The following is an 11212-nucleotide window of genomic DNA, read 5'->3' as shown; positions in this document are numbered from 1 at the left end:
ATTGTCAATATGGTATTTTTATATACAGTACAAACCAATTATATTTGTCGAGTAGAGATGGGAGAAAAAATGGCATGAAATTATGAAACAAATATTTATGGAAAAAAATAATTTATTGAACAAGGATTATAATTCTACAATAACAATATGCAATTATACATGAAACTATATGTATAATGAAATACAAAATAGCAGCACATGCATAATGTTTTCAGATTTAATTATTAAGATCATTACTTTCATCTCCTGTTTCATATTGGGCTGTAAATTAATTTATTGTATCTGACAGGTGTGATGATCAGAGGAGTTGAGTTTTTACCTCCATCATTAAGGCACGGGCTAAAATATGGATAGAGTTTCCCAGTGAAAGACTGAGCAGTGAAAGAGTAGATATGAGAGCTGGACTCCACATCATAAAAGGAGACCAGACCCTCCTCATAATCCACAAACACACCGACCCGCTGCGGCTTCACTCTCAGAGACAGAGAGACATCAGAGGGATCAGCAAAGGCTGAATATTCATTCCCATTCCTCAGAGCCACAGTCCAGAATCCATTACTGGGAGTCCGTGTGCTCGATCCATTCCTGTCAACGGATTCTCTGGCCACTCCTAAAGTCCATTTAGTCTTTCCCGTCACCTGCACCTCAAAATAAAATCTCCCTGAGGAGAATCCCCCCTTTCCCAGGACACATACAGATGAATCAAATCTCTGTGGTTTGTCTGGGAGTTTCTGTCTAATGTCTCCATGTCGCACTTGTTTTCCATCATCAGACAGGATGAGTTTATGATGAGCTGTATCAGGATCCAGAGTCACATCCACTGAGAAAACAGAGAATATGAATCATAACTCAATACACACATTCTGAGATGATGTTTGTAATATGTAATCGGTGTTTAATCACACGCGCACACACACACACACACACACACACACACACACACACACACACACACACACACACACACACACACACACACACACACACACACTGTACCTGCATACTGCTGCATCCTCTTCAGATCTGTAGAGACTAATGACAGTAAAACATCATCAGATCTTTGACATGTTTATGTGTGGAATTATAGACGAGATTTAAGGTTATATTTAAAGAGTTGAGCTCAATATCATGTTTTATCTGATCAATGTGTGTGTCTCTGCTGATATTCAGAGAATCAAACAGAAACTATTGCTTTGAGCTTCAGCTCTTAATATTCCTCCTTTTACAAACAGATTTAACTTTTTGATGAAATGTTATTTCTGTGTAATAACACACAGTTATTTTTGTGTCTCAGTTTTGGAGTGGATTAGTGTTGTGGTTATTCAGCAAATATAAATCTATAAATATTAAACTTAAATAAACTTAAAATTAAAGCTGTTTGAGCAACAGATCTGGAATTCTCCTCTAAAGAACAACAAATGTGCATCTCAAACCCTTGATGTCTCTCAGTTTGATTTTCTTCTGCTGAATTATAAAAAAAAAATGTATTATTATTTTTTTTAAATTACTTTAATTCATATAATTTTATGCACAAAACTTGGGACAGCTGAAAAGACCAACAAGAAAATTGATGTTTCTTTCTGTAGTTTCTCTTAAATGTGTTTGCAGATGTACCAAAGCCTCATGGTTGTAGTTATGTCACAGATAGGCCTACACCAGGTTCCACCGTCACTCCCTCACAACGATCATTGTCACCTGAAAACGAATCACCTGCACCTGTTGTTCATCAGCCATGGACTACTTAAGAACACACCTCAGTCACGCTCATTGTCTGTTCTCCCATGTGGATACTAGACTGAAATGTTGTGCTACTTACTGGTTGATATCAATTCCCATTTCTACTCCAGCATTCCATGCTCTTCCCTGTCCTCGTTGTTTCCCTCCTGATCATCGGCAACTGAGGTGTGTGCATCTATTCGCTTCCCTCATTATCCCACTTTGAAAGATTTCAGTAAGTACTGTTACTCTCTTTGGGCATCTATTCATCACTCATCGCTCTGTTTATCTCAGTTACCAACCTGATTTGTCATACTCTGTTTTACTGTTCTCCCGTTTTTCTCTCGGAAATCTACTTACCGTTACAAATTACAGGGATAAAGCTTCTAGTACAATAATTTATGCTGTAAAGTGAAGTGAAGTGACGTGTGGCCAAGTATGGTGACCCATACTTGGAATTTGTGCTCTGCATTTAACCTATCCAATTGCACACACACAGTAGTGAACACACACACCGTGAACACACACCCAGAGCAGTGGGCAGCCATATTGCTGCGGTGCAGTTGGGGGTTCGGTGCCTTGCTCAAGGGTCTCACCTCAGTCGTGGTATTGAGGGTTGAGGAGAGCGCTGGTTATTCACTTCCGACAATTCCTGCCGGACCTGAGACTCGATCCCTTCAGGTTACAAGTCCGACTCTCTAACCATTAGGCCACGACTGCCCTAGTACTATTCATGTATATTATAGAACATGAATTTACTGCATGTTTTCTGAGATTAGAGCTGAATATGACCTGCTCTCTTCAAGAAGAACTGAGAGCTGATGATGATGAGACATAAACACATGATCCCATGCTTCTCTTATTTCAGCTTGAACACACTCATTCTTCATCACTCAGTGTTGAATCACATTACAAGTAATGTAATCAGATTGCTTTAAAAAAAAAAAAAAATTAACCAGTAAAGTAATGCACAAAATCTGAGTTACCTTTTCAAATAAGCAACACAAGTCACACTGTTTTCCGATGTATTGACTGACAGCTCTCCTGCCCATGTTGAGAGAATCGTAAGTTCAGAGGCATCGTTTGTGTGTGAACATGATGATTATTGTAGTTCTAGAAATGTGAACGTGTATTTACTCATCTCAGTAGCCCAAAAATATGTTAAATAAGTGAGGTATTTAATCTCTCTTCATAAGCACTTCACTTGTCTTCGCTGGTGACTTTCGATGATCCATCTCAACCATACTAATAAGCAAAATTACTTTAGATAAATATCACATTTCTGTTTTTTGTTGTTGTTGTTTTTATTGTTGAGGTAAGTAAGGCTGTTTCTCTGACTTGTGTTCTTGTGGAGACCCGTCTTACCAGTGGACCTTTAAAGAACAAACTCATAAGGACGCGAGGACACAGAACGCATCCTTGTGAGAATTGAGATGTGCTGTGATCTTGTTACTCAGCTGACCATCCCAGAATATTATAAGTAGCGTCCAATGCACAATAAATACAACATAACATCACAAACAAATATCACAATCTATTAAAAAAAAATCATATTATTATAGACATTTAATTTCATATTATTTTATATCATTTTGTTTTACATTTTATTTGTGAAAATTAGTATGTATGCTTAATTTTACCTGCTTTGTCAATGTTAAGATTATTTTTATTATGCCAATAAAAATACTGCAGGCTTTCTTCAGGTCTTAATCACTTTATTAAAATTAAGCAAAACAAACGGACAAATGTTTGTTTTTTGTTTTTTTTACGAGCCATCACGTCTTTGCAAGTTTGCAAGGAGAATCTCTTAAGTGAGAACGAGAAATTTCAGCTTACAGGCTTCCGTACGTCAACCACCCGCAGAGTCTGCATGGATTTTTAACGGTTTGATTTTCTCAAGTTTGCATTCGATGCATCTTCGATATCAAGAACACATCTGGGTACTTTCAAGCGTCCTCTGTACTTGCGTTCTTGGCCCTTTCCCAAATGGCACCATAAACACTGCCAGTCTTCCTACGAGTCTGCACTTTCGTGACGTAACGCCGTTTTGACTGTAGGAAAGAAGTCTGCTGTGAAGCTCGCACCCTAGTGCGCATCAAGGGTGCATATCGACCGCGATGGGGATGCTCGCGAGCACCGTTCTGAGACCTAATATGTAAAATGGGACACCCTACGGTCTTCATGGACTTAATGGACATGTGCACAAAGCAGCCATTGTAAATCCAGAAGACCGAAAGTAAAAATATGAAGTGTACCGTTTGGGACAGGGCCCTTGAGTATTGGAATTGGAATTTTTTTTTGTTATTAAAAAACAAAGCAAGAAAAAATAATGCAAAAGTAACTCAATGCATTACTTTCCAAAAAATTTACGAAGTAACGCAATTAGTTACCTTTTACGCAATATTGTAACGCATTACTTTTAAAAGTAACGTTCCCCAACACTGCTGACGTTTAAAGATGATGAATATATGTATCTGTATAGTGTATTTTATATTGTCGTACCAGTTAGTGTGAGTTTCTCCTGTAGAGTGTCCTGCAGTTGAGTCAGAGCTCTCCTCAGAGTCTCCAGACTCTCATCAGTCTTCACACTGATCTCAGGCCAGTTCCTGGTGATTCTAGAGCTGCACAGGGATGAGTAAATCTACAGCAGGAGAGAGGAGAAATCCTTCAGCATGGGGAGTGTTATGGTGTCATATACTGCATTATCATTGATCAGAGAGATGTTGACTGACCTGTAGGAGGTGGAGGTGATCTTCAGTGTGTGAGAGCTGCTCCAGCTCAGTGTTTCTCATCTTTAGCTCAGTGATCTCCTGCTCCAGCTTTTCAATGAGCTCTTCCTCCTGTTTCTCTGCTGCTTTCTGCTGCTCCTCCATCATCTCCAGCAGTTCAGTCTGACATCTCTCAATGGAGCGGATGAGATCAGTGAAGAGCTCAACACGGGCTGCTTTCTCCTCCTCTGTGTTTCTCTGCTCAACCAGGTCAATCAACCAATGATTAGTGGAGTTTGATAAGACGCTCTCGGATACAGACTTTACTTTCCATCTAGCCTCTACAACTGATGTCATGCCATCTTACTTTGTTATAGCTACATTATAAAACATGATATAAGATGGTATGACGTTTGGACTTGCAACCTGTTGCCTCTTTCAGCTAGTGTAAGCCTGTCCGATATTGATTTGTGTTCGGGCTCATGTCCGATCACTCTCTCTTTCTTTTCTTCGCTTCCTCCGACAAAACCCTCTTTGGTTTCTTTGCTGGCTCTGCCATGCCGTTAGTTTTGAGACTTGCATATTAGATTGTTTCGTCTTATATTTATCTGTTGGCTAACTCCACCGAGGCTACGAGTAAAATATGTGACGCATGCCGTAAATCAGGTTGCACTCATAGACTGTAAAAAAAAAATGGACGTAGTGTCTGTGACGTCACCTGTAGGTTTCTGAAGAGCATTTTTGAGGCGTAAAGTCGGCCATTGCCATCTTGGCAGCGCATCACTCCCGGATAACTGAAAATGGGCAAAGAGGCGGGACGTGGGTGAAGCTGAGGTGACGCGATGACTAACAGACAGCAGACAAACAGCAATCCACCTGTCACTCAAGTAGCCACACCCTTAATTATACAGAACTTTAAGGCTTAATAAAATTTAAGCCCCCATCCTCCATAATGGTAGAGGAAGTATGAGAAATAAAGTGAAGAAAATGACTTCTGCATATACCAGCCTGGTCTCATTGCGAAAATGTACCTCTGGCAACGTTTTTGCAAACCCCAAAATACGTACCAATATGTACATATCACTGCAGTTTCAAAGTGATATGTCCACTGGGTGCCGCCAAAAGCTTCGTTTTTTTCCCGGAACAGATGAGCGTCAATCTGACGTTTTGTGACATTGTTTTTTTAACGTAACCCTACACTAAACCCTAAACCTAACCGATAGTGTTAACAAAAGCAAATGTGACAAAAATACAATAGTAACCATGTCTTGTTAGCTTGTGTGAACTCATCTTTGAGCTCTTTTATCATGTCTTGTCTTTCACGGGATTCGTACCTGAGCTTTCATTATTACAAGTACAAATCTGTACCAGCTGAGCTACTGAGCAAACTTATTATATAAAAAAAGCCGAGCATATGGAGCAGATTAAGTGACGCAAACTCCAAAATTTATTCATTTACATGGAAAAAAAAAAATCGATAAAAAGTGCTTGCTGTTTTACTGCCTCTAGTGTTCATTTCACTTTGAAACTGCAGAGATATGTACTTATTGGTACGTATTTTGGCGGTTTGCAAAAACGTTGCCAGAGGTACATTTTCATAATGAGACCAGGTTGGCATATACACATTCGTAATGATGATCGATTGGACTTGCTCATCCTGAATCTATGAACTTCATATAATGACATTATTTTAAACTCACTTTTCTGACTTCTGCTGAGTGTTTGACGTCTTGAATCTTCTGGATTCTGTCCTGGATCATCTGCTGCACGTCTTTCTGTGTCTTCATCAGTTGAGTCTATAGACAGAATAAAACAATATGTTTTCAAAACTGATTTATTTATATTAAAGATATATATTACATTTATTTTGTCAGGAACTTCTACCTTCTTCTCTTCACTCTCCTCTTCTATAGGAACAGTGTTGTGGTTCTTGTGGTCTGTCACGTCACACATCGGACACACACACGTCTGATCATCTCTACAGAACAGCTCCAGAGGTCTCTCATGTTTCTGACAGATATAGTCCTCCAGATTACTCACAGGATTGATCAGTTTGTGTTTCTTTAAACCTGCCACTCTCAAATGACGCTCCAGGTGAGTTTCACAGTAAGAGCTCTGACACACCAGACACGACTTCAGGGCTTTCAGCTTTCTTTCCTCACAGACGTCACACACAACTTCAGGTATTTTCAGAACTTCAGGTTTTTTCTCAGGATTTTTCTTTTTATAGTGATCTACGAGCTCTCTGAGTGTGGTGTTAATCTTGAGATCAGGTTTGTGCTTGAATGTTTCTTTACAATATGGACAGTTGCAGGTCTGGCTGTTGTCCCAGCACTTATTCAGACAGGTCTTGCAGAAGTTGTGTCCACATGGAGTGCTGACTGGATCAGTGAACACGTCCAGACATATAGAGCATTGAAGCTCCTCCGTCAGTCGACTGCTGGAGGAAGACATCACTGGAGAGAGAAATGAAGAAGAGAAATCACTACTAGTCTAAGGTTTGGAGACACTTGAATAATACAGAATTCAAGTTTCTCATGCTTTCAGAGACATTTTGTTTGAAGAGCTTCTGTGTAAATTATTGAATTTATGATGATGAAGATGATGATGATTTTATTATACGGATGAGTTAGAGGAGACAGAGAAGGAAAAGAATCAACAAGTTTAAAACACTGCAGTTTAGCAGGTTTGTCAAGTCTGTCTGCAGTTCCTTTTTCTTCCTGTTTCTTTAGTCTTTATGTAATGTGACAAAATGACAGAAACACCAAACTTTGATCAAATACAAATACTTGTTATATAATTCTGATAACATTTCAGTGCAGTAAACAACTAAAGTAGTCGAGTATTTGACATGATTAAACCTGGTTCTGTTCAACTTATCCCAGTTTGACATAAACCCACTAAACCAGATCACTTCCATTAGAAACCTGTTCAGCTCAATCTCTCTTATATTTCTATCATTACCTCTGAGGATCAGATGTGACTCTTTGAGTGGATCAATAAATATTCTGTTGTTTGAAGAGGTTGATCGTTTCAGGCGTCCATATTGTTGCTGATCAAGTTTCTCTTTCTCTGAATCTCTCTCTGAACTACAGTGATGTCAGAGCTCCTCCTGTATTCACACACTTACATTCGTCCCTGTATTCGGTGTGTTGGGTTCATGTGTGTCTGTTTGTGTTTAACCTCATTGTTTAATATATAGACTATACAAGTGGACCAAAGAAGAAATATTTGTATGAATTTCTAAATGTCTTTTGTGATCCACTGAAGAAAGTCTCTCAGGTTCAGAACGACATGATGAGTAAATGATGACAGAAAGCTGCTCTTCCTTTAAAACATCTTCAGTCTTTTCAAACATGACACAATTGAGCTTGAATCCCTGAGCTTGTCAGGATGATTCCTCTGTTGATCTATTGGGAGAAAAGAGTTTGACATTCTTGAACTATTAGAAGCTCAAACTAATGTATTGACCTCAAAGAATTGTTATTTAATTTGTTTCATGTCTTTGTTTATTGTAGGTCATTTGCACAGATAATATAATGTAAAGGGGATAATCATAGACTATAAAAAGGAAGGTGTGGAGTTCAGTCTTGGAGTCAGGTGATCATGTTTTTGTGAGGAGCCTGTTAGAAAGACGCGGCCCAGGAAAACTGTGCGCTGTTACAAGCACGCCAGGCTCCACACTCTCCCAATCAGAACACACTCCATCTCCCGAGTACTGATCACACGCACCTGCACCACATCATCATCACAATCACTGCCTGCACTTAAAGGGCAACTAAACCCTAAACCAACCTTTTTAGTTAATGATCTGCAAGACTGGGGCTTTATTAATACTGTTCATTGATTCAAGTAAATGTTTTGACATTTGGGTATAAAGTGTTTTAATTCTATAATATATGGTGTAAAACCGTCTAAGTGCTACTCTCTTAAGGTTGAACGGTGGCTACTGCAGTTGAATTTTCCTATTGGACGTTGTGGGTCATCGTGACGTAGGATGGTTCTTCCAATGGCTCACTTTCCACGCCCCTAGCGCGAGCTCACCACGCCCTCAGAAATGTTTTCCCCAATCACAAGATGAGAACGGCTTCACTGAGTTCACTCCAGTATGAACTCTCATGTTACATGAAGTAGAAACATTATGATACTCCTATCATCAAGAGGGATTTTTAAAACACAGGTCAAAAAACATTTATGGGATAGGGTAAATTAGTTATTAATAGTTTGGAGAGTCTTTATAGTGTTTTTATTTTGTTTTAGTTTGTTTTACGTGATTTTTTTTTTTACCCTCCTCTTCATATTGTATGGATTTGTTTTTGTTTTTCTTTATTCTTCTCTCATTATGTTTCTGTTTGTTTTTTTACAGTGTGTATGAGCAAGGACCATGCTGGAAATAAGTATTTTTACTTTAGCATGTTATCCTTTTGGATTACTGTTTCTTTCTTTTTGTACCGGTTTGATCCAGAAATAAAATCAATCAATCAATCATGAATGAAACTTACTTGACACATGCTTTAACATTGTAATGAAGAAAATGCGGTTAAATAATGCAGTTGTCAGTACACGTCAGGCTTTTCTTGCAATATTATTTCCGCCCGTCATGTGTACAGATAATTTTCATACATGAGATGCACTTTCAAACCCTGACACACAAGCGGTGGCCGTGGTAACGAACAACAATACCGTAACGTGCTGCCGTATAGTCTAACTTTTATTTGAGGAAATCTATTCATAATAGGCTATTAGGTTTGAACTTATTGGTCCTGCGCTGCTTATTGATTTAGTTCATTTGAATGAAAATACATTGCATGTATCTGATCTATTTTTAGTGGCATTCAGTATAAGGATTTGACTGTTCATAGATTAGGTCAGGTGTCTCATTCTCTCTTGCGCTGCTGCTTCGCTAGCATCGTCTGCATCGGGAGTTAACGCATTTTGAGCCAGCGGCTCTCATTGATAAGGCTCCGGGTCTGTTTCTACAGACAATTCACCCTCCTCCACTTCAGGTGAAGGTGGGGGAGAATGACCGCTCTGTTGCAAAGCTACTGGCGTCACTCCAGTCATTCTCCATCTTTGCAACTTGCGAGTCAGACAGCTGTCAATCAATCCGTCACTGCGGGTCTCATGTGCACGCCCCCCGCTCAGTCCCGCCCTCGGTTCATTCCCTTTGTCTCCGCTGGGCTCTGCCCACTTTTCCAGCATTTTTCAAATATTGCCAGTAGGTGGAGTTAAGCACTGAGCTGGGGTTTAGTTATCCTTTAAGCACCACGCTCACAGTCAGTCACTGTCCGGTCTCGTTTGCACATAGCCACGTTACTGCTTACCTCAAGGACTCCCCATTGCTACTTACCTGTCTCCATCATGTTTCCAAGTCTCCTGTGTCTCCTTCGATTCACCATTCCGATCTCCAACACCATCTGCAATCAGAAGTATAGTATTATCCAGTTATCAGCTTCACCCATCGGATTCCTCTCTACATTCACTCACCTGACCCGCTCACTTCCTGGTACTGAAATAAACTCTGTCAATTTTCACCTGTTCTCTGTGTCCCTCTGTTTATAACAAGCGCGCTGGGAAAAGCAAACGCATATGGTGAAAGAAAGGAGAGGAGGGGATTGCCCAGTGTATGTAGAAGAACCATTGGACCTGGAAACCAAAGAGAACCTTCTATTCCCTTGATGTGGTGACCTGATGTGTGTGACCAGCTGAGCATCGACCACCTGAATCTGTCCTTCACACTACGCAAGAGAGCTGAAATAGTTCAAAGTAATATTTGTGTTTAGTGAGTTATAAACTGTTAATGGTATTGTAAGGCTAGTCGTAATAATGCTATACAGCAGAATTATAGTTCCCTTTCAGTCGGTCACTACGACGTACGTCGGTAATAACCGACGAATTGGGATCACTTCAGAGAGCCCCTATCAGCTTCGAGAACTTAAGAACAGGCCAATGAACAATTGGCGTGCGAGATTTGCATCTCGCCCTCCGCCCCGCGCCGCAGGTATAAACAGGAAGCGAGAGCATCGCACTGACGTCATTCACTTCGGAGCCTAACCGGCGTTTGAAGTTTACAGACTGCTTCCTGACTATTCAGCGAAGATTACGACAAGAACAGAGAGAGAGGATCGTGTGTGTTGGTGTGACGGCGCTTTCCAGCGGGACCGCGAACTCAAAGCTGCGAGGAACAACTGCTGTTATCACAGCAAAAACAGCTTGTTGGTATCGGTGGGCGTTCCTTTTGAGTGCAAACACAGGCTGCACTATCCCCTGTGTGTTGCCGCGGTTTCCCTGGGTGCTTCAGCACTCTCTTAAAAGAGCGATTTCCTCACAAAAAGAGCAACACGGGTGTGACACTGCGTCTTTTTCAAGATGTCATTCCACCCGTGCGTTTCTGGATGCGGTCGTTCCCTCTCGCCCGCTGACGGCCACACTCACTGCATCACGTGCCTGGGCTTACAGCACGCTGAGGCAGCGTTTGTGAATAGCTCGTGTTCTCACTGCGGGAACATGACTATTGCGGTGCTTAGGTCGAGACTCACCTACCTCCGGGAAGGCGGAGTCCCCCTCCCCATACCTCGATCTAGAGCTATCCCTAACCAGGATAGACCTACTTCGACGGATGGCCGGGGTGATCTGAGGATTACGTTCAGGCCAAACCCGCCTAGTGTCCAAGCTACGCAGGTCCCTGAACCCTCTCAAGCACCGCTGCCGGTGGCGCCACCGGAAGAGATCGCTGGTCCCGCCCACGGGCGCCCAGTCATCTCTTTCGGAGCGCCCGCGGACGAGCA

At 41.0% G+C, this 11212-nt stretch overlaps 1 protein-coding gene across 2 annotated transcripts; it reads right to left on the bottom strand.

The window, feature by feature from the left end:
- Positions 1-97: 97 nt before the first annotated feature.
- On the bottom strand, positions 98-7492 carry LOC307134272 (E3 ubiquitin-protein ligase TRIM39-like). 2 transcript variants are annotated; one of them, XM_079829877.1, is made up of 7 exons: positions 7389-7492; positions 6309-6880; positions 6125-6220; positions 4449-4682; positions 4219-4357; positions 997-1032; positions 98-820 (listed from the first exon to the last, which is right to left on the bottom strand). In XM_079829877.1, exons 2-7 carry the CDS (start codon positions 6876-6878, stop codon positions 252-254), a joined length of 1644 nt encoding a protein of 547 aa, XP_079686003.1. In that variant the 5' UTR covers positions 6879-6880; positions 7389-7492; the 3' UTR covers positions 98-251. The 2 variants fall into 2 exon arrangements, with proteins under 2 accessions (XP_079686003.1, XP_079686004.1); XM_079829878.1 differs by lacking the exon at positions 997-1032.
- Positions 7493-11212: the final 3720 nt, after the last annotated feature.

The sequence above is a fragment of the Gobio gobio genome (genome assembly GCF_949357685.1).
Source record: "Gobio gobio genome assembly, chromosome: 11".
Classification (NCBI taxonomy): domain Eukaryota; kingdom Metazoa; phylum Chordata; class Actinopteri; order Cypriniformes; family Gobionidae; genus Gobio; species Gobio gobio.
The sequence above is the reverse complement of the archived record's forward strand: the minus strand, read 5'-3'. Positions and strand labels throughout refer to the sequence as shown.

What these genes read in the sequence shown, in the direction of transcription:
- LOC307134272 (XM_079829877.1), bottom strand. Translation starts at nt 6,878, where the DNA reads ATGTCTTCCTCCAGCAGTCGACTGACGGAGGAGCTTCAATGCTCTATA. An exon ending in AGGAGAGTGAAGAGAAGAAG is followed by an intron (nt 6,221 to 6,308) that starts GTAGAAGTTCCT and finishes TTCTGTCTATAG; the next exon opens with ACTCAACTGATGAAGACACA. An exon ending in GGAGAAACTCACACTAACTG is followed by an intron (nt 1,033 to 4,218) that starts GTACGACAATAT and finishes TACTGTCATTAG; the next exon opens with TCTCTACAGATCTGAAGAGG.